This window comes from Aedes albopictus, chromosome 3 (genome assembly GCF_035046485.1).
Source record: "Aedes albopictus strain Foshan chromosome 3, AalbF5, whole genome shotgun sequence".
In the NCBI taxonomy this organism is placed as follows: Eukaryota; Metazoa; Arthropoda; class Insecta; order Diptera; family Culicidae; genus Aedes; species Aedes albopictus.
Genome location: NC_085138.1, coordinates 363486844 through 363509894, shown reverse-complemented (window position 1 = coordinate 363509894; position 23051 = coordinate 363486844). Strand labels below are relative to the sequence as shown.

At 39.5% G+C, this 23051-nt stretch overlaps 2 protein-coding genes across 2 annotated transcripts in view; one reads left to right on the top strand and one right to left on the bottom strand.

Annotated features, from left to right (window-relative positions):
• LOC115267763 (uncharacterized) overlaps positions 1 to 15249 on the top strand; it is a 67581-nt gene extending 52332 nt beyond the window's left edge. Inside the window, exons 2-3 of the mRNA XM_029875015.2 lie at positions 13232 to 13309; positions 13401 to 15249. Of these exons, the coding sequence (XP_029730875.2) occupies positions 13232 to 13309; positions 13401 to 15214 (1892 nt within the window). The 3' untranslated portion in view covers positions 15215 to 15249. The remainder of the gene's footprint in view (positions 1 to 13231; positions 13310 to 13400) is intronic.
• Positions 1924 to 7141, bottom strand: LOC134289499 (uncharacterized). The gene is made up of 3 exons (XM_062855378.1): positions 6860 to 7141; positions 5032 to 6542; positions 1924 to 2214 (listed from the first exon to the last, which is right to left on the bottom strand). The coding sequence occupies exons 2-3, from the start codon at positions 6145 to 6147 to the stop codon at positions 1924 to 1926; spliced, it is 1407 nt and encodes a 468-aa protein (XP_062711362.1). The 5' UTR covers positions 6148 to 6542; positions 6860 to 7141.
• Positions 15250 to 23051: the final 7802 nt, after the last annotated feature.

Genomic DNA, 23051 nt, shown 5'->3' with positions numbered 1-23051 from the left:
TTTCAAAACTGAAAAACCAGTTTTGTACCGGAATACGGGAGATTGTATGAACATTTTCATCTAACTCGTTTTTCTGATCATCCTGATCCATTAACGTACACGAAAACCTCTTGTTATGCAGGAGAAGGTCACACAAATATCTAAAAACGGAGAGACAAATGGGAGAATCAAGAGGTCTTAACAGTCAAGCTATAGAGGGTCTCAGTTAGGACTTTCAATGCATTCCGACAGGATTTTAGCGGATTTCAGAAGGTTTCAAAGTTTCTGAGGTTTCATGAGACTTACGGTAGCGCTCCAAATGATTTTATATGCGTTCCAGAGGGCTTAAATGGGGTTTCAGGAGGCTACAGGAATTTCAGAAGTTTTCGAGGAGTTTCAGAGGGTTTCAAGGACGTTTAAGCAGGTCTCATGGGGTTTCACGGGTTTCCCGGTGCGTTTAAGGACGATTTAGAGACGTTTCAGGAGCCTTTAGCAGTTTTATTTATGTATTACGAGAGTCAGGGAGTTTCAGGAGGTTTCAAAGGGGCTGCAGGGGGTATCGGGAGCAATGAAAGGGATTTAATGACGTTTTTGGAGGTTTCAGTGGAATGTCACGAGGTTTCAGGGAGCGTTAGGCGATTTCAGAGGCTTTGGGGACATTTCAGGGTATCTCAATGAGTTTCGAGGAAGTTTCAGATAGATGTCAGGAGCATATTTGCGCGTTTTTAGAGGACTTCATGGAATTTCAGGCTATTTTAATAGGTTTCTGGGTATCTTACGGGATTAAGAGAGTTTCATATGCATTTCAAATGCAGCCTTTGAGCTATCTGAATCCAATGTTGCTATTTTTCATCGTTTAACGGCTCATCAATCACATTTTGCGATGAAAAGGACGACTTAACTGCAAGACGACTGTATAAAGGCGACAACCCGACACGGCCCCACTGATCGGTGCTGAACCAAATCGTGTGCTATTCGTATCGGGCTATTGAATCGATGCTGCAGTGGAAAGAGGTAGTTCACTGCACTCGATGTTGATAAAGAATCAAGGCTACTCGTCCCTGTATTCAGAAAATAACAAGCATACCTGAATCTGAAACACCATTCTTAAATGTCCCTTAATCTTCTTGAAATTCCCCCGTAATGGCGTTACACCACCTAAAACAAATTTGAACCCACTCTTAAACATACTTGAAAGCTCCTGAAATACCTTAGAAACATCCTGAAACACTTTGAAATGGTTTAATACTTATACTCCAGAATGTCTTTGGAACACACCAAAAAATCTCTGAAACCACCTAAAGATTTCTTAAATCTTTCACCTTAAAACGCCCCTAAGAGTCCCGGAAACCGCCTTGGCTCCATCTCAAACTGCCAGAAAGTTTACCTGTTCTTGCACGCTGCATTGAAATAAACAAAAATGAAGAATTGCTCCAGCATTCCTGAAAAAATCATGAAGGAACTCTTCCTGAGCAATTCCGGATGGAACTCCCACCGGAATTCCTCGAGAAAGCCTCTGAGAAAGTCACGGACGAATACCTAGAAAGTCTAGGAGAAGCTGATGAAAGAACTACTAGATTCCCTAAAAGAACTGATGGTGGAGGGTGTAGAATTCAGGTTTTCCCACAGAATATTCGGATTACTATAATTAAGGTTTGAACTAGTTGATAGCTGAAGCGAAACTGAACGCTCTTTCCAATCTATATTCCAACGAAACCTTTTACAATAGATAGCGTTATGTGATTGTCTCTTTCTATTCAGATCTGTCAGTTGACAGGACATATCAGTTCTTCCCCTTCTGAAGAAGTATATAATAATAAAAATAAAAATCTATTTATAATTACAAAACTTTACATGCAATTCAATTTGCTAATACTTAGCCTATTATTAAAAATTCAATTTAAAATTCAACAATTTTTTTAGAACAAGCCTTACGTGAATTCATCATTTATAAATAAAATCCGCGTCGACCTTAGCCGTACGCTTCCTTTTAGATCGCCTTAACATCGGCGTCGAGTCCAACGATTCTTCGGGACGTCTTCGCTTTCTTCCGTCCTTGGTTGACCTCTGAACCGAATCTAGGCACTCTTCGGTCTCGATGTCGTTGCCACTACTTTGCAGCTCTTCGTCTGGCCTCTGCGCGAACATCGTTAGATTCGGCTTTGCCGAATTCTCGCTAGTAGCTACCCTCAGCTGATTTCGGTGAGCCATTAGGCGTACGCTTCCAGTTTGTACCTGAAATGTATTTTTCGAAAATTGTTTTAGAAATATTGATTTGGTCCACCGAGCATGGTGATGAGGATTGTTATTTTGGTACCAAACCACATCACCAGGCATCAGATTGTCAATACAGTCATGCACTCGTTTGTTAGCACTTCTGGTGTCATTTGACATACTTTTATCTTCAACAGCCTGTGGTTTTAGGTGGTTCTTGTATTGCTTCTTAGGGTTAAGCAAGTCCATAATAGTTTTGGGGTTATACGAGAATATCTTTTCCGATGGGAATTGACCATCGTTCGTCAAACAGCTATTTCTATAATTTATTAAAAACAAATTAACTTGATCCTCCAAATCCAACTCTAACATCGCAGGTTCCAATAAGAATTTCTTTAAAACTTCTTTTACCGTCCTAACTAGTCTTTCTGCTTGCCCGTTGCTTGAGGGATTGTATGGTGGACTCTTTAGCACATTTATGCCCTGCTTCTTCAAAAAATCTACAAATGTATACGAGTTGAAAGGAGGACCCCCATCAGACACTAATACATCAGGTAAGCCGAAGCGTGCAAAAAATGCTACTAACTTTTTTAAAACTTTACCGCAATCAGTACCTCTCTTCATCCAATCTATTTCCACCCACTTTGAGAAACTGTCCACAATCAGCAGGAATGTATGATGGTTAAAATGAAAGAAATCGATATGTACCCTACTAAATGGCTTATTAGTAGGGATCCAGTGGGACTTTTCCTCAGACCTGTTTACAATTGCCATACTATTGCATTCTTCGCAGCTCGACACGAACTTTTCAATATCCTTATTGATCCCAAACCAATAAACTGTGCGCCTAGCTAGCTGCTTCATTTTAACAACACCTGCGTGGTTAGCATGAAGAAGTTTCAAAATGTCTGCCTGTATAACGTGTGGTATTACCACTCTATCTTGATATAATAAGCATTCTTCTACCATTTCCAATTCCTGCTGGTTTGAAAAAACATCAACATAACGTTTCTCAAGTGTGCCTGGCCAACCATTCGTCATATATAATATTATAGTCTGTAAGAATTCATCCGACTTTGTTACTTTCGCAACCAACTTAAAATCTATAGGAAATTCTTTACTAAAGTTTATGCTTCTTATGTGTTCAACGTCATATTCTTGTGGTACTGACTGATCCAAAGGAAATCTCGAACAAAAATCCGCATTCCCCATTTTCGCTGATGGCCTGTATTGAATAGTGAAATCATAAATTGACAGTTCTAGAATGTATCTTTGAAGCCTTGTTACGAATATTGAGTGTTTGCCGTTCTTTCCAAAAATTCCCACCAAAGGTTTATGGTCAGTGTAAACTATGAATGACTGCCCATACAGGTACTTATGAAATTTTTTTATGGTGCACACTAGAGCCAGCGCCTCTAAATGAAGGATTGGGTACGACTTTTGAGCATTGTTTAATGAAAACGAAGTGAAACTAATGGGTCTCTCTTCGTTATCAACAACATGAGCGATTACGCCACCTAACCCATACCCAGACGCATCAGTTACAACAATTATTGGCTTTTTGGGGTCATAAAATTCTAAAAATCTGGCTTCCAATAAGGCCTTTTTACTCTCCAAAAATGCTGAATTGCAATTGTCGTCCCAAATAAACTTTACACCATTTTTTAATAGTTTATATAAATGAAACAGTTTACCTGACAAATGCGGAATAAATTTGTTGTAGTAATTGATCAGTCCGAGGAAGGATTTTAACTCCGTGGTATTTTTAGGCACTTTTGCGTTCTGTATTGTGGCAACTTTGCTTTGACAAGGTAACAGACCTTTCTCACTTAAAACATGTCTCAAATAATCTAGCTGACTCACAAAGAATTTACACTTCTCCCAATTAACTTTAATATTGGCATTTTGTAATCTTTCCAGCACAATATTCAATTTCTCTTTACACTCTTCCAAGTTTTTTCCCGCAATGAGCACATCATCCAAATAGCAATGCACGTGTTCAATGTCTCTTAATATTTGATCCATCACGTTTTGGAATATTGATGCGCTAGAAGAGGCGCCTTGTGGTAATCTGTTGTAAGTATATAAACCTTTAATAGTGTTTATTGTCATGAAATACTTTGACCTCTCCGATAGAGCTAATTGGGTGTATGCTCCCTCAAGATCCAACGCACAAAAAACTTTACACCCTGCCAAACTAGCAAACAAATCTTGTGCCACTGGAAGAGGATACGTGTTAGGTATTATAACTTTGTTTATCGAGACCTTGCAATCTATTACAAGTCTGATTTCATTGTTCTTTTTCATTACCACGACCACTGGAGATGCCCACTCACTAGTTTTAATAGGGGTGATTACTTTCTCTCTTTCTAACCTATCTAAATAATTTACTACCTTTTCTCTAAGTCTATAAGGGACATCATACGCCTTCTTAAAAATGGGAACATCTGATTTTAATACCAATTCGGCTTCAAATCCTTTAATTGGTAGCGAAAAATCCTTTATAAACACATTTCCATATTTACGCTTAATATCGTCTATCTCTGCCATTGCATTCTTCTCAAGCATGCTATTAACTGTCAAAGAATTCGAAAAAAATTGCCTCCATTTGGAGAAAAACACATCTAGCCATGTTCTACCTAACAAAGGAACAAAACTGTGGTTGCAGTTCAATACTAGCAACTGCAATTGAGCCTCCATGCCATTGAAGTTTACCGAGACTTTCGCCTCCCCTTCTATCTTAAGTTTTTCTCCATTAACCACCATCAACTGTTTGTTATATTTTTGTAAGGGGGTATTAAAGGTTGCATAATAATGATCTTTCCCAATAACAGACACCGAAGAACCACAATCGATTTCCATCTTCAAAAACTTGCCCTCAACCACTAACTCAATTAGACAGGGATCACTAATTCTATTAACGGACGACACCATCATGCAAGTCAATTCACCTGAATCCCCGTCATCGACGTCACTGTCGGAGTCCTCCGTCCGCATCCGGTTTAACAAGTTTGCGATGTGTCCTGTCGTACTGGTACTAGCTTCCTGCTCATAGTCGTTCAGCATGTTGACCGTGTCGCGTTTCATATTTTTCAATTTGAAGCACTTTCGCTTAATATGTCCCTTTACTCCACAGAAATTACACGTCATCTCTGCATAGTTTGGTTTCTGTCTCCACTCTCCTGATCGGGGCTTCCCAGCGTCCCCCCAGCTCTGCCTCCTGAATCTAGCGGTGTCTTCAACCCTCTTGGAATATGGCCTACGACCAAGCCTATCTTTCACCGAAACTCTAGGTGAATTATCTAACTCTCCGCCATTATATGTCCGTCCTCCATTATAAACCGATAACAATTTTTTCATGCTAGATCCAATCTTTGCAGATGGATGAGTCAAGGATGCAATTCGGCCATATTGGTCGTTGTCATTATTGCTCAAATTTCTAGCATTTTTCCCCGCAATTTCCCACGTAGCAATGATTTTTTCAGCCTTCTCAAGTGTGAGTTTATCCTCATTAAGCAGCCGCTCACGAAGCGATTTTTCGCGAATACCTGCTAAAATGCGATCTCTTATGGCGACCTCTTTAAAACCTTCGAAGGAACAGAACTCCGCCTGCAATTTCACCGAGAGTACGAAATCCTCAACGGTTTCATCCGGCTGTTGTATGCGATTATTAAATTTCAATCTTTGGATTAAATCGGATTCAGTTTTATCAAGCCGCGTACGAAGTTTGGCTACCATATCTTCATAGGACACAGTGGTCAAATTACTTGTGGGGAATAAGAGTTTCAACTCATGAAATATAACTGGGCCACCGAGGGTTATAAAACATGCCCTTTTCGCATCAGCCGAAACATTGTTCAATGAAAAATAAAATTCCAACCGTTCCACCCATTCTCCAAATTGCGCCCCTTTACGGTAAGGTTCAATAGTTGTTGTTACATTAACGTTAGACATATTTTCAGCGGATATGAAGGATTAATGGACCGAGAATAATGATAAAAATCCGTATATGTCTCTGCAAGGTGCCGAAATAACTCAAATCAGCTCAACACAAAAGGTTAATTCAAAGATGACTCACCGAAGCAGTCCAAACGCTCACCAATTACCGGTCAAGCTACCGGTCTGTCGTCACCCAGGTCACTGGATGGATGCTTTTATTCGTCGGTTGTCTGGCCGCCAGGTACCGGTCACTAGCCTCGAGGAATTGAGATCAAGGAATCGTCGGATCTGTTTTAGCTCTACACTTAATTTCTCCCGTCACTGAGTTGCACTGCACCAGCACCGGACGACGATCTTTGCCAAACGATTCCCTTTAGAATCACCGTCGCATCCAAGCTATTGATGAAAACCTAAATGGTAGCAATAAACAGAAAACTTTCTTAGAACTCTTGAACTAATTTTGCACCATCAATAGATTTTTCTATAATGTTTTCAACTAGTTGTCTTTGTATGTCACGCTTTGTTGTTTGCTGTGAAAAGGCCTTTTCGTTGCTGTATGGGAATGGCTGCCAGAAGTATTATGTAATGGAAACAAAGAACGGACGCCACGTAATAAAATGGCGTAGTTTGTATAATTGAGAAATTAATTCCCCAGAACAATAATGATGAAAATTTATCAAAAATCTGCAGTTTTGCACATTATTTGCACTTACAGCACTCTACTTACAATGTCAGCAGGTGCGACCGAAATATTACCACGCAATCCACGATTCCTAAATGCGTCCAGCACTTCTCACCAAATTCAGCGATTCGTCGTGGTCGGGTAATGGTTGATTCCGTGGCTCCACGATAGCAATCTGGCAACCGCTTTTATCCACAATATCTTTTCTTCACAGACTAGATTTTATCCTCTGCCGCCAACTGTAGAATTCAGGGTTTCCCACAGAATATTCGGATTACTATAATTAAGGTTTGAACTAGTTGATAGCTGAAGCGAAACTGAACGCTCTTTCCAATCTATATTCCAACGAAACCTTTTACAATAGATCATAACGCTATAAAGCGAGCTGTGAAGGCAACTCTCCACGCGATGAATATAAATTTCATTCACGCTGTGGAAAGTTGCCTTCACAGCCCGCTCACGACTTTGGAATGCGTGTGCGACCCCAATGTTATTCGGCAAACTTTCAGATAAAACTACAAGGTTAAATTCATCCATACATTGTTTTTCGATAGCATGCTTCTGAACTGAGATAATAGCAAATGAATGTAAATTTTTGCAAATGAATGGTTGCATCCTTGTTTACATCGTTAAAGGGAGGGTGAAAATCCACTATGAAGAATAATTTGTACTATAGCCATAATTCGTACACTTACCCTATTTCTTTTTTTTTTTTGTTAGAACCAAATTGTGTTTTTTACGTTTTCATGGTCTTGGAACCAAAATAGTACCCTGGATTTATATTTTCATCAGAAAATAACAAAATTTGACATAAAAAGATCAAAAAGGTATGTTTTAGTTTTTGATATATTTATTGAAAATAAAGAACCATAAGTTTTAATGCCAGCTACTCTGCAACAGCCTTTTATTGCAAATCTTCATGAAACTATGCATAATCAAACTAAAACAAAAGTTTAGTATGGGAAAATATAACATTTTTTTTTTTATTTTTCAGGTAGAGTATTTTTGTGCCGAGAGACGGATCTGCTACCTCCGTCGGGTCTGTTTCCATTATTCCACGCTCTGCAGGGTTACATGCTGCAGCATTACCGCCCGCCAGTACTGCAATTTTTCGACAGGCCTTTATGATAGCGATATTTTCCTTTTTTCATTTTCTCCGTTTGTGTTTTCCTGTCAATGTTGCTTTCCGATCAGTAACACGGGAGCGAAATGAAATAGGTACTCACACTCTCACGCAGCGTGTTGAAAGCGAGAGCTGACAGGGCTAAATTTCCATTCAATTTTCTGTAGTTGAGTGTTTTCACCCGTGGTAAAGTATATGCCGTCCGCATTGCATTCTTCTTATTCAAAAGCTCTCTGTACTCCTCGTCGAACAAATTATTCCGTAGATTCCCGTTCGGCCACTCCTCCAGAGGAACCACTTCGAGTATGCCTTCACCTAGCAGCATTGTTTGGCGAGTTTTGGCAGGCACGAAAATACTCTATCCCAAGGAAGTCTAGAAAATTTTCTTTACGAACGATCGGGAATCGAACTCGTCACCCTAAGCATGGTAAATGGGGCCCACTACATATAGAGGCAAAAACTTTACATAATGTTAAATGGAAGCATATACGCATAAGGCCTCCACTTTATCATCCTATTCAACATCATACACTATTTCGTCTGTGAAACAATACTGTGTTAGATAGCAATAGACTAAATTATATGTATCCTCTCCATGAACTACCTCCATGAGCTGCCTCAAAGTCTTCAAGAATATTGTTAACATTTAATTGTCGTCAACGATCTCTTTGGTAAATCTATTACTTATTTTCATAGGAAATTCTTAAGAATATATCTGCAACCTTATTGGGAATTTCTCCTACATGAAACACATCCACAACCTGCTAAAGCATTCCAGCCATAACTACACCCAAATGTTTGCTTATGCCAGTGGTGACGATATGCCCGGAGTTCGCAATACCAGTGACGATATACTCGGAGCTAGCGGGAACCAAAACCCGAACCAGAATTGGAATCAGAACAGGTCAGTTATCAGCGCCAGCAACCACTACGAACGAATACGCAAAGGGAGCAAAGAAAACCCGAACCAACTGCGACTGCTGTTCCTCATCGGTCGGTTCGCTTGTGAAGCAAACTGAGTAACTGACTAGTGATCGTTCATGCTCAGTTGCTACGGTGAGTGTGAAGATGGGGAAATGATTCAGTGGTTTTATTTGTTGCTCAAAATTTGTAAAAACAATCATTCTGTTGGTATGGGAATGTTGTACGTGACTATAGTAATCGATTTGATTTGAATTTAAGTTATTTGCACTGTAATAACGGGATAAAAACTAAGTATATTCATTGTCGTATACGCCGGCGAAGAGAAAGATTCAGAGAGCCATCACGCATATGAACCACCGTTTCCCACTCTCTGTAGTAAAATTGATTGCTCATGCTCCCACTTGCTTCTGAAGCATGTTAGCCAATGAAGGTACAGCTACCGCTCTAAGTTGAACAGCGTCAGTCAAAGAGGAGCAAATTTTGCTTCGTCCAGGGGAAAACGCTTCACTTTGCAAGCACTGGAACAGGTGTAAGGAAAGCATTGCCAGGCTGGTGACCGCAGTTGGGGATGACGAGCATAAGCGAGCAGAAATTGAGAGGAATTGGCTTCTTTAGCGTTGTTAAGATAATTTCATTTTCTGAATATGCATGCAAAACTGAGCCGAAATCCAAGTTTTCATGAATTTCGGTGCCCGGGAACCTATTTAAAAATCAGTTTGAAGTTTGTATGGGAACGATTTGTCGAATCACCCCTCGTCGCATTTTGTACTGGGCGGAGCTGTCAAGCATTTGCCAGCTGTCAAAAGGTGATTTCTGAACATCTCTTCGAAATTGATTTTAGGTACCAAAATAATGTTTTAAAAATCTGAAAAAAATCATAGTGGTTCAGAAAAAGGTGCTCTTCCGTATAAAATCAAAAAATCCATACATTTTTCTTAATTTAAAAACCCAATTTGGAGAAAATCGAGCAACTGAAGGTTGCCAAACATACAAATGGCTTGAGCGTGTCTTAGAGGGGCGGGTTGGCAGGTGGCTCTTAAGGAAGATGTAGTCCACGTTTTATTGAATGTTAGTGTATGTCAATTGTATGTCAAATACAAATACAAATACAAATTGTCACAGATATGATTTCAGAAGAAAAGCTGAGTGACTAATTGTGGATTTTAAAGAAAATAAGCTTAAAGGTTTTCCAACCAGTTTATCCAAAAAATCTTGAAAAAAAACTAGATTTAGCTAGAGATTCGAAACAAGAAAATCTCCCAATGCTTTTACTTTTTTTCATATCGCTTCTACGAACGCATTTCTATCCTTTTACACCATTAAATTGCCCAAAATATCTCAAATTTACTTTCAGTATATAAATAGACCTAATAAATTTTTCAAATAATTTCTCTGGACATTCCTTCCATGCTTCTTCTTCTTCTTTATGGCTCGACGTTCGCATTGGAACTTTTCCTGCCTCTCTTCAACTTAGTGTTCTTTTGAGCATTTCCACAGTTATTAATTGAAGGGCTTTCTTTGCCTGCCATTGCATGAATTTGTACATTGTGTGGCAAGTACAATGATAAGGACTGTTCATTAAAGAAAGTGGACATCTGTTTACCAATAGTTTAGAGTTAAAACTAAGCAAAAAAATGTGAATTTTTGCTCAGTGTGTAAAAACATTGTTCAATTCGGCAATACACTCAAAGAAAACGAAAAAAGTAAGAAATTTCGAGCGATACGTCGTATTAGCTTTGCGACTAGCAGATTAATTCTGCACAAATGGTGTTCCAAAAAGTTGTCGTTTCGAGAATTGGCTTACCAATACACTTCCGGGACTGCATTTTTTTAACGCTAAGCAGGGGACAGATGTGCCGGGTGATGTAGGGTACATCAGAACTGAAAAAATTGGGAAAAAGTTTTTGGTGTGGCAAGCCGATCGTTCATGTGGCTTAAAGAGTTCTTCATATTTCACAACGGGAACAATCAACGGTGAAAACAACAGAAAGGAATGCATCAAAAAACGACTTCTACCCATCTACCGAAAACATACGGATCCTCTTTTGTTTTAGGCGGATCTGGCATCCGCTTATTACGCTTCTTCTACACTAGCGATGCTCAAGACGGAAAAAGTCGATTTTGTCGAAAAATGGCAAAATCCACAAAACTTCTCTGAACAGCGTCATGTGGAAAGATACCGGACAATAATTAAGCGGCATCTCAAAAAAGATGGAAGAGAAGCAAGCTCTGTTGATTGCTTCAAAAAAAATTTGGTCTGCGGCACAAAGAAAAGTTACGGAGAAAGTTGTGCAGAGTCTTATGGGAGGTATCAAGAGGAAAGTTCGAGCGTTCTTTCGAAAAGCGAAGTAAATGTTCAAACTCACGTGAATTCGGCCACATGTATGTTGATTGTCATTAAAAAAAAAAACTTATGAATTTATTCGAAAACACATATTTTCTATTGAAAAACAGGTGTCCACTTTCTTTAATGAACAGTCCTTACGCTATGCCCAGGGAGTCGAGAAAATTTTCTCGACCGGAACGGGAATCGAACCCGCCGTCTCCGGATTGGCAATCCATAGCCTTAACCACTAGGCTAACTGGAGACCCCTTCCATGCTCTATTCATAAATTATTCTCATAAATCTAAGAAAAGATTTTCTTATGGCATGCCGCCTAGAGATTTTTCATGTCATAACAAAGAAACTCGTTGACATCCGAAATATCCTCATCACAATGCTTTCTGCTTGCAAAAATATGTTCCAAATTATGATAATAATTACTTCGATCATTCTTCACCATTCTTTCGCTTTCGATCCAAATTACGAACGAACAGTAACGAATAAAAATGCCAAGAGAATAGCGCATCGCATCACGACGGTGATATGGTTGTATGTTCATTCAGGACAACGCGTTTGATACATCATTGACACGCTTCAGCACAGAGGACAGAATTTGAGTGGAATGAGGCGAATGAATATACGGACCCCTGGATGTAACAATGCATGCCTTAAAAAGTAGCGTTTGACATAAAATTTAAGTACAGCAATCAGTCATATGAAACGTACTTTATAATCGCAAATCGCAACTACATCTAATAATTCTAATTTCGTATATGCTAAATGCAATGCAGTTAAATATATTGATGAAATCGTAGTGATTGTGGTGTGTTGAACCATCAAATTGAAACCTTGAATTAATTTGTTTTCTTTTTTGTTTTCTTAAAACTTTAAACAATCATAAGTTTCTATATTTTCAAATGTTAAAGAAATTTGATTAATTATTCCCAATAAAAACGTATTATACACTGCTGATAAGATGAATGATTGTATCATTCCCTGTATGATCAAGTTGATAGCCCGAAAGGGTTGTTAAGCACGTTGTTCATATTTTTCTATTACAGTATTACTACCAAATTATACCCAACTTCAACGGAACCAATCGTTTTGAATGGCCGGATTAACGCAACAGGAAGTACGAAGTATTCTGATGCCACTTGTTTTTACTGTATTCTATATCTTAAAGCTGTTTGTTACTACTACTAATCCTATAACTTCAACCAATCGTCAGCTCAAACATCCTATCGCACAAGTGTGCAGTGAGTGACATACCATGCATTTTTCTTCCACAACGTCCAAGTGGAAGGATTTATCTAATCAGTCCAGTAAGTTGCTCGCACAAAACAATCCGCCCGAAAGCGCAATCTTGTCACTTTGATTCATCGAACGATGACGGGTTGTGACGCTGACGGCCGGCGACGACGGTGCGAGAACTTCATCCATCCCCTAACAATTATAATCAAGTTCCCATTGTACGACTTGTTGTAGGTAGGAATAAATCAACGCTCTTTAGAGGTGATCCACTATATGTATACACTTTGAGTTGCGCCCATAGCTGGGAGGACCAGAACTGGGTGATGATTATGACGCACAAATTTGCTACGACCGGTTCAGAATTAGTCATAACACATATTGCGGATTTAAAACTGCTGGAGGCTAACTGTTCTGAATAATGATACGTCTAGAATCTGAAATCGTTGAACTGGATGCTCTGCCCAACTACCAGCCCGATCAGCGGTTTCCAATAGTTGTTTGCTTCCACGTCTTGCCATGCCATCGAAGCAAGTTCAAGTTCAAAGGCAATCATGAAGAGTTTACTCAGCGATTGAGTGTTCAGCTAAATCTCATCTTACAAAGTCGTAAAATGCGTGGTCGTTTATGTGCACCAATATTCATCATGGTTTACAACTGTGTAAACGATTGTTGACATCTTATTTAATGCTTGAAAAGTGGTGGGCTAACTATTGATCGGTACTTTTACAGCTTGTGGGTGATAAATTCTTAATTATAACGATTGTTTTAGAGTAACCAGTCTTTTTCTTTATTGCAGCTGTATCGTCATCACCGGTGGATAGCCCAGTAGGAGAAGCCAAATCACCGGAGAAGGCAGGTGGCGGAACGACGTCAGGTAATTTATCGATCGATGATTCTACGTTTCGATTGAAACGAGTTACGAGTTTGTGCAGTGTCATCAATTATTCATTGCCTTTCGCTTGCAGGGATCTCCGCCCGCTCGATCGACAAGTTTGAAGCCAACGAGCTCCCCGAGGGTGATAGCAAGATCATTAAGCTAGCGATCAAGCAGATCGAGCCTCAGGTCACATCCGGGTCGAGAGGTGCCAGGAATCTGGGCTTCTCAGCTGACGCGTCGTTGAATGCGATTCCTGGAGGTTTGAACAATGAGTTGACCAATGGGGACTTTAAGGCTCCTGTGACACCTGCATCTACCGTAGCCAAAGATAGCTATGGCAATCCTGTAACTCCATACTCAGAGCTAGGGTCAACTGGACTGGACTCAGCCGGATTCATCCCGGATGTCAATAGGGATTCATTTCAGGGATTCAACAACAATCAATACAGTCACTTGAACTTTAAACTACCCAGTTATGCATCTGGCATCATCGAACCTGTACAATTTTCACCGGGAGCAGCGTCCAACTTCCAACCCGGTCAACCTCAGTTTGCTTCTCTACCAGCAACAACAACAAAAGCCCCTACCACGGCATTTCAATTTGTTCCTAATGCCAAAATCCCCTCTGTAGCAGATGGACAGATTCTGTTTGCGCAGAAACCATTGAACGGACTGATCCCTCCACTTTTCCCCGGAGAACAACTTCCAACATACAAAATCGAAGTAGGAACAGAACGATCACCCATTTTTGCAAAAGATCCTTTCGGGCCACCTTCTTTGGATAAAGGCCTTACTCTGCCTCACAACGCACCTCCCGTGAACTTCAATCAAGGCTCACCTCAAAACTCTCAAGTCCCTCTTCAGGTGCCCCTTTCTTTAGAACCTCTACCACCACAACATGCCCACACTCCTCAATATCACCAAGCTCCTCAACAACCTCAGTTCAACCCGTCGACTCAACCCCATCAAACTCCTCAACAATCCCAGTTCAAACCAACGCAAGCTCCTGTCCAAAAATTCACTGGATCGTTCGGTGGCGCTCCCGGCCTTCTCGGAAATCAACAAAACCTCGGAACAGCTTACACTTCAACCCCTAAACCTGCTCTACCCCCAGCCCCGCCAACCTACCCTTCTCCACAGCCAACCTACCCTTCCTCACCACCAACTCAATTCATTCCCACCATATCCCAGTCATTAACCCCAACCAAACCTCCAAACAAATTCACCGGTAGCTTCGGTGGTGCTCCCGGCTTTCTAGGAAACCAGCAAAACCTCGGTACGGCTTACACCTCCACTCCAAAACCTCATCACGTCATCCCACAAGCTCCCTCTGCTCCACCAACTACCCACTTCTCCCCAACAGTCCACCAAACCAGCCCAACTCAAGCCCCCAACAAGTTCACCGGAAGTTTCGGTGGAGCACCGGGCTTCCTCGGAAACCAACAAAACCTTGGCACCGCTTACAAACCCACAACTTCAGTCCCATCCACCCCTCAGATCCCCGTCTCTTTCCAACCCTTACCACCGCTGCCACCATCCCCGTCCCCACAATACCCCCAAACTCAAGCCCCGAGCATCATCCGCCCACCAAGTCCGTTCCAACCGGCTCCACAACAGCCACAGCGACCCGGCCAATACCAGGGTAACAAGTTCAACGGAAGCTTCGGAGGAGCTCCGGGGCTACTGGGTAACCAGCAGAAGCCGGGAACCCACGTTAAGCCCGACGGATCCATTCTGCCACCATCGGGACCCGGACTCGCTGGACCGAGCCCAACGACGGGTGCCATCGGTGGTGGTGTAGTTCACAGGCCTGCGTCGACGGTTAGCAGCGGTAGTACGTTTACCGGAAGCTTTGGAGGACCACCGGGTGTACTGCGTCCGTTCGATAATGTGAAAGGTTGAAGTGGGGATTGTGTGCAACGAAAGATAGAACCGACCGGCGATAATGTTACCGAGAAAGTATTGGAATAAGTGACAGTGAGTAGCGATAAGATGATATACATTCGAATCTACAGGGGATGGCCAAAATGTTTGGGATAGGCAACTTTTTTTCTCTCACAAAAAAGTTCAACATGATATAACTTTTCAAAGAGAGCATCAAAAATTCTCAAATTTTGACTGTTTGTCAACCTATTATATGTGCATCTTTGGTACAAATTTGGGCTCGATTGATTAATCCTTCGCAATGTTAGAACCGTTCGGGTATAACACTATTTTTTAGTCAACTCATTTTTGAGCTGTCATATCACGGAAACCAGTGAACCGAATTGAATGAAATTTTGAACGTACACTAACAATATACAAATGCTTCACAAACTATTAAAACATAGATTCTTTTTGAACGTTGAAAAAAGTTATCATGCATTGACACTTTTTGGATTTTTCTCGAAAAAATGTAATTTTTGTACGTCAATGTCAATAAATTTTTGTGTTGATGTCCGAAGATTTTCCACTTCTGTTCTCAAGTTATCTTTGATCAGATATATTAGAGCCTATTTAGATTAAAGGAAGAACACATTTAGTAATTTTTGTGTGGTATTGTAAATATGACTTATTTTCCTCTATATGGGTTAAAATTTCAACCCGGTATAACTTAATTCACCGTGAGAAAATATTACGTTTTATAACGTTGTATTGAGTATCAATATATTGTTGATAAACGTTAAAAAATTCATTCAATTCGGTTCACAAATTTCCGAGATATGACAGCTCAAAAATGAGTTGTCTTAAAAATAACGTTTTACCCGAACGGTTCTAACTTCGCGAAAAACTATTCAATCGAGCCCAAATTTGTACCAATGATGCACATATAACAGGTTGATAAACAGTCAAAATTTGAGGTTTTTCGATGCACTCTATGAAAAGTTACAGCATGTTGAATTTTTTTGTGGGAGAAAAAAAGTTGCCTATCCCAAACATTTTGGCCATCCCCTGTAGGTTAAGCTTTAAGATAAGTTAATTCCTCAGAATTCGTCAGAACCATGATGTATTTTTAATTGATACGATTTATGAGATGAAATAAATTATTTATATAACAGTGATGAATAATGTTTTATTAAATGAAAGATCATCCAATAATAATGCACACGTTTCATAAAGACCTGTGAAGATTTTGCATGGGGTTTTCCGCTTTATTGAACATCTTGGTATCTCATAGTTGAAAGATATGCAACGATATATGAAAACTGGCCAATACGACACGTGGAGCAAAGGTCGGGTATGCAAGAGATATCAGGACACCATTGTTGAATGGATTCAGTTCATCATTTTGACTCTAGCCTTAGTTTTGAGAAGAGACTAAGCAAAAAATCATTAAAAAAAATTCAAATATGTACCTTAGAAATGGTTTGTTCGATTGAGGTGCTTTCTTCGGAACGTATTTTCATGCACTTGGCTGAGGGTGCATAAATTAAAATTATGCATTATTTAAAAAAAAACATAAAAAGAGGGAAATTTGGGCATAAATTAAGTTTGAGTTAAAGAGGGAATCTAGTTCGCGAGAACGTTCCCAGAAAGTCCAAAAAACGGAGTTTCAAGGAACTTTTAGAATTTTAGGGGGGGTGGAACATTTGAAGGGCGCTCGTAGAAGTTTTAGGAGCGTTTAAGCATGTCAGGGGTGTTTCATAGGGTTTCTGGAGCCTATTAAGGAGAAACATCAGAAAATGCAAATATGGCTGCCACAACGGCCGGCTTATTGATACCCTACTCAACTCACGTTTTCAAGAGCACCTATCTTGAAAATTCGTAAACAAATGCGCTCGATTTTGAAAAGCAGCCTCTTTTGCAAGTGAGCAAAGCCAGGATAAACAAGTGCGGCTAGGTTCGATGCTTCATTCATCAGATGTGTGCCTCTAAAGTATTTCTCGATGATTCACCTTTACCCGTAACCACCCGGGACGATCTTCTTTTGGTAAAGATGCAATATCTTTTTTGTTTTAAATCATTTTACCCTAGAGTCTTTGTAATAGCCAATGGGAATAGTTGTGCTAAAAAAATGCATGGTACCTCCCTTGGCACCCTCCACCCTTTTACTGGTAGCCGAAAATAGTGGCTTTTTTTCTTATAATTTTTATTTCTGTGTATTTTAACTAAAGCTAATTCTACCTTTTTTGTATTTTATATAAATTCTTTATGTTTTCGCTCAAATTTCATCGTTTTTCTGATCATCAATCATTTTCACTGATCCTTGATACGCAATGTATTACTATACTCATCATACTCTGTTGAAGTTTTGATCCCAGAGCTATTTTAAGGCCTCCAAAGTAGTCCGAAGTTTGTGTCACAAATCCAGCATTCTAAACCAAATTTTAACAATGATGAATGATCATAGAACATAGTCTACGGTACTCAAAAAGGTTCAAAGCATCCCTAGAAAATTCATGGCACATTATTTGGGTAATCTAGGTCATAAGTTCCCAAACTTTCAGGTGTGCGACCCCCTTGTGCCAGTAGACGTACTTTTCACGACCCGCACCATAGAAATTTCCTCATTTGTTGTCTGTTACAGTAGCATACTATACTGTCTCTCGCGAAGGCTGGATGAAGACTGGAGGGTCGCGACCCACACTTAGGGAAACCATGGTCAAGGTCATCCAAACTACTCTGTAATTCATTTTCTTATGATCTACAACATCTACCATCATTTGTGTTTACTCTGTTCAAGAAATCTAGTCACGTTGATGTCCCATTAGACCTTGCAAAGCTACGACCAACTCGATATTGTGGTAGTTGGACATTCCGTGAAATACAAATGGCCTCCAATACGCTTTGAAGTTAGGGCCTTAGTCTACATACTGTATCGTGGTTTAATTGTAAAAAATATTCGTGGAATGTAATCTATATTGCTGATAGAGCTTCAGTGCACAACTGTAATCCCAAGTAACAATCCTAATTCTATTTGGTTTTATTTGTTTTTATGATAGTTTTATCGGAACATTGCATATTCCAGTTGATCTTATCGGAGTTTCAGCTGAGCACAACTATTCTTCATCAATATGTGGTTTTAAAAACACCTCCAAGAATACTTGAGGTTCAGTTCATAAAACCATAAACACAATAAGAACTGTTGAACTTATTTTCAGTTTTATAAGGTTCTTGTAGTTATCTTCAATCGTCCGTTCTTGATCAAGAGCAACTGTTCTCGCATAAGAACAGTTTGGTACATGAAAAATACAAGAAAAAACTCAAGCATCAGATTTTGATTCTCATCGTTCCATTATTACTGCCAATCAAGAACACAACCCAACCGCGACGCGGTGCAGTACCAAGTTCCTCCGGTTGCAGCATCCGTAATGAGGTTGGTTTGGTCATCCAGGACGTCGATTCCCTTATAATCGGGAGTCAAATAATCGACCTGCAAAATCACTTACCTGTTGGAAATGCTGACCTGAGGAATAAGGCACTGCACCACATCAAGGCCGGTTCCCGAAAAAGCTCTGCCTGGCTGGCAACGGTACCGGGCTGATGATTAAATTTATCGCACGAAGTTCACAAAATCCACCGCGGTGCGATAATTTATTGTTTGTTTACAATTTGGCGTACATGATTTATGACGTTCTCGGCGGAGTTTGCATAAACCTACATCAAGAACGTTATAAACCTGAGTACTCTTGAGTAATACTTCTTACCCTTGCATAAGATGAAATAAATTTAAGACGTTCTTGATGGAGGCCAACCAGGCTGCATTGAGAACGTTATAAATCCTAGTATTCTTGAGTTATGCTTTTAGCTCTGGCATGAGTTGAAAGAAATTTAAGACGATCTTATGGTGATGTTGATTAAAACCATCGATGATGGACCGACCACCGGCCTAGATTTCAATGGAAGCCATGTTGAGAAAACTTATGAGCAAAGTTCGCATGACCAGGAATAATATTTTTGAATATTTTATTAGTGCGTTATAATGGAAGCGCATTGCAATTTTTGTAAGTATCTTGCAACATATATACGATGAATTTTGCTTGGCATTGGGCATCCTTGCTACATCCCGGAAATATTTCCAATTTGTGTAATAAATTAATCCCGATAACAATAATGTGTCATTTTCATTGTGTTTTTAATTTCAATTTAATTCATCAAACTTTTCTGTCGACATAAAAGCTGCATCAGCAACAACATTGACAAATTTAATATCGTTTTATCGTGCACTTGAAGAATTCTACAAGGAGAGAGCAATTCGCCTTGAGGACAACTTGGGAAGTACAACAAGTTTTAAGAGAAATTTAAAAACAACTCTTCAAGAGCATCTTAGGATGGGCCTCTTTGATCTTATGGCGGGTTTATGGTTGAGTTGATGTCGTGTTGTAGAGCAATTTGGTTTATGCATGGTTTTAAAGAACAGGTGTTGAAGAATACTTCAAAAGCATTATAAAATTAATTTTGTTACTTGGGATGCTTTTGGTACATTCATGATATATTTCAGGCTTTCCAAACTATTTTGCAATTAGGACCTTCAAGGTCAACAGGCTCTTGGTTCTCTTCACTCCATCGTCATAATGCTTTCACGGTTGTGTCTGCTGCACCTTATAATAATACGAGTATCTCTATGTGCTGCTATTTGGACGTCCACAAGCATACAAGTGGACCCAATGTGTTTTGAAGTATGGGTCGCAGTATCTGTAAATCTTAGAATATTTTTATTGTAGAGAATGCTCATGGAATATTATTTACGCTACTCTAAGAGCCTCAAAGTGCAATTCTGATAACTTAGCAACATTGAATTGGTGATCTAGGTCATCCAAACTATTCTGGAATAAAGACATTCAAGCTCTACTCTCATATCTCTTTACTTTGTCGATGTAATTCTTTCACGATTATTTCTATTGCATCTCTTAATATTTTGAGTAACTTATTGTGTTGGAGTCTCCAGTTAGCCTAGTGGTTAAGGCTATGGATCGCCAATCCGGAGGCGGCGGGTTCGATTCCAGTTCCGGTCGGGGAAATTTTCTCGACTCCCTGAGCATAGTGTATCATTGTCCTTGCCTCACAATATACAATTTCATGCAATGTCAGGCAAAGAAAGCCCTTCAATTAATAACTGTGAAAGTGCTCAAAGAACACTAAGTTGAAGCGAGGCAGGCCAAGTCCCAGTGGGGACGTAGAGCCAAAAAGAAGAAGAAGAATCTCATTGTGTTATTTGTACATCCACTAACATACAAATGATGTTTATGGTATTTTGAAGCGTCGGAAATTACCCAAGAATTCCTCCAGGCATTCCTCTGAAATTCCTCGTGATGTCCTCCGAGAATACCTCTACGAGTTCCTAGAAATGGAGGCATTTCCCACGAGTTTCCCGGCAGTTTCCCGCAAATTTCTTCTGGAGCTTTTCTGGAATTCCATCTGGAGTTCCTCAGGAATGACTTCAAGAACCTTCCGAAAAATCCTGCAGCAGTTCCTCCGAAAGTTCCTCGGGAATTACCCGAGGTTGCCAGGGGATTTCCCTGAGGATTCCTCGGAAGTCACCCAAAGATTTCTCCAGGAGTTCCCAGAAAACTCCTATAGGTAATTTTCCCAAAAGAACCTCCAGGGATTTCTCCACCAATTCCTCTAGAAATTCCTCCAGGAATAACCCCAGGAACTATTCCAGAATTTCCTCCAGGTATAACTGCGGGCATTCCTACAGGAACTGCTGTAGGAATTTCTACAAGAACTTCTCCTGAAATTCCTCCAGGAAATACTCCAGAAATTCCTCCAAGAATTACACCAGGAATTCCTCCAGGAATTTCTCCAAGAGTTATTCTAGGAGGAAATCCTTCAGTATTCACTTCAGGAATTGTTCCGGGAAATACTTTAGAAATTTCTCGCGTGAATTCCTCCAGGATCCTTTAGGATTTCCTCTTAGAATTTCCCCAGGAAATAGTTTAAAAAATACTTTAGCAACTCTCGAAGAAGTTCCTGGAAGTATTTTTGTAGGAATTCCTGAAAAAATTCTTCATAGAATTCCTGAAGAAAATCCTAGTGAGATTCTTGGTGGAATTTTGAAATGAAGTCTTGGAATTCTGTAGGCATTTCTGAAAAAAAAAAAATCCGAAGATTTCACTGGAAGAATTTCTGAAAGTATTTATTGAAAAATCCCTAGACGTATTCCCAGAGGAGTTTATAAAGGAATCCCTAGTCAAACTTCTGGAGGGATTTTGGAGAAACCCCTGGTCAGATACTTGGAAGAATTTTTATCAGAAGTTTTGGAGAAATATCTGAAGAAATTCTCAAAAAAAAATCTTAGAGGAATTTTTGGAAATTTTTTTGAAGGAATTCTTTAAGTAATTCCTAGTGGAATTCTTGAAGGAATTATTGGAGAAACTCTTGGAGCAATTCTTGTAGGAATTTCTGACAGAATTCTTGGAGGAGCTCCTGGAAGAATTCCTTGAAAAATTCTTGAATTCTAGGAGTAATTATTGGATAAGAAGCATGCTTGGTGAAAATCCTGAGCGATTTTTTAGGGGAACTACAACAATAAACTAAAGAAATACAAGTCCCTCTGTATAATAAAATATCAAAAATTGTACAAGTTCTCCGTTATAAATGTTTTTTGTTTTAATGCTTTCAACGAGGGTGCATTTAGAGAAACATAGTAGAAAACTCATTTTTCCCAACTTAAAATGCATGTATTTCACATAACTATCCACAAAGGCACAGAGAACAGACATCCAAGTCCAGTTCCGAAACTGTGTAAGGAATTTAACGGCCATTTGAAATCGGCAACACAAGTGGCAATAGCGTGGCGCTGCAATCGGTTAATTTCTCATACTAATTTTATTCACCACTTGAAATGTTTCAATTCACCACTGACTGTGGCAATATAGTGTTTGGTGGCGTTAGTGTTGTCATCGTGTATTGGTTTGCAACCTTACTCAAGTAAAGATTCAAATCCTTACACAACTTTCCGAATGAAATTTGTTCTAGCCTGGATGTCTGTTCTCTGTGGTAAAGGTGCTTGGAAATGTGTCATGTATTCTTTGCAGAATTTCAGGTTGTTACCTACATTATTCAGAAAGTTGTGTAAAGATTTGAACCCTTACTTGAGTGTGGATGCCAACCAATACGCGATGAAAACACTAGCGCCGCCAAACATCATATTGCTACAGTCAGTGGTGAAATGAAATATTTCAAATGGTGAATTGCAGTAGTATGGGAAACTAACCGATTGCAGCGCCACGATGTTTCCACTTGTGATGCCGATGTTCCTTACACAAAATTCAGATTGGTCCTAAATGTATTTGTAATTTGTATCTTTATCTGTAATTTGTTATATTTCATTTTTTTATGAATTGATTTTCGAATAAACTTGTAGAACATTTTTTTCCCAAAATGACGCTAAATATGGGCTTCCAAAGATTTCTCTTTTTTTTCTTCTTATTACAAAAAATAGCTTAAGGGATCGATAACTTTTCATCTGTTTGACAAATTTTAAATCTATCGACGTGCAAATCGTGCAAAAATCAGATATTTCTGTTGCCTAAATATGTATGTCCTGAACAAATTATTCGTTAAATTTGATTTGTCTTTATTTCAGAGACTTTCAGGCCTTGGCTGGACTACCGTTAAAATAAATATTAATTTTTATTTTTTTACACCAAAAACTGCCAAAGCATGCCTAAAACATTTAGGGGATTCACTAAACAAATATTTAATATAATTACATAATACTGCGTAAGCCATGATCATTTAATTATTGAAATGATTCATGAAACTGCGAATGAAATAATCCAAGATTGCCTTGGTGATCACGACGTTCAATCAG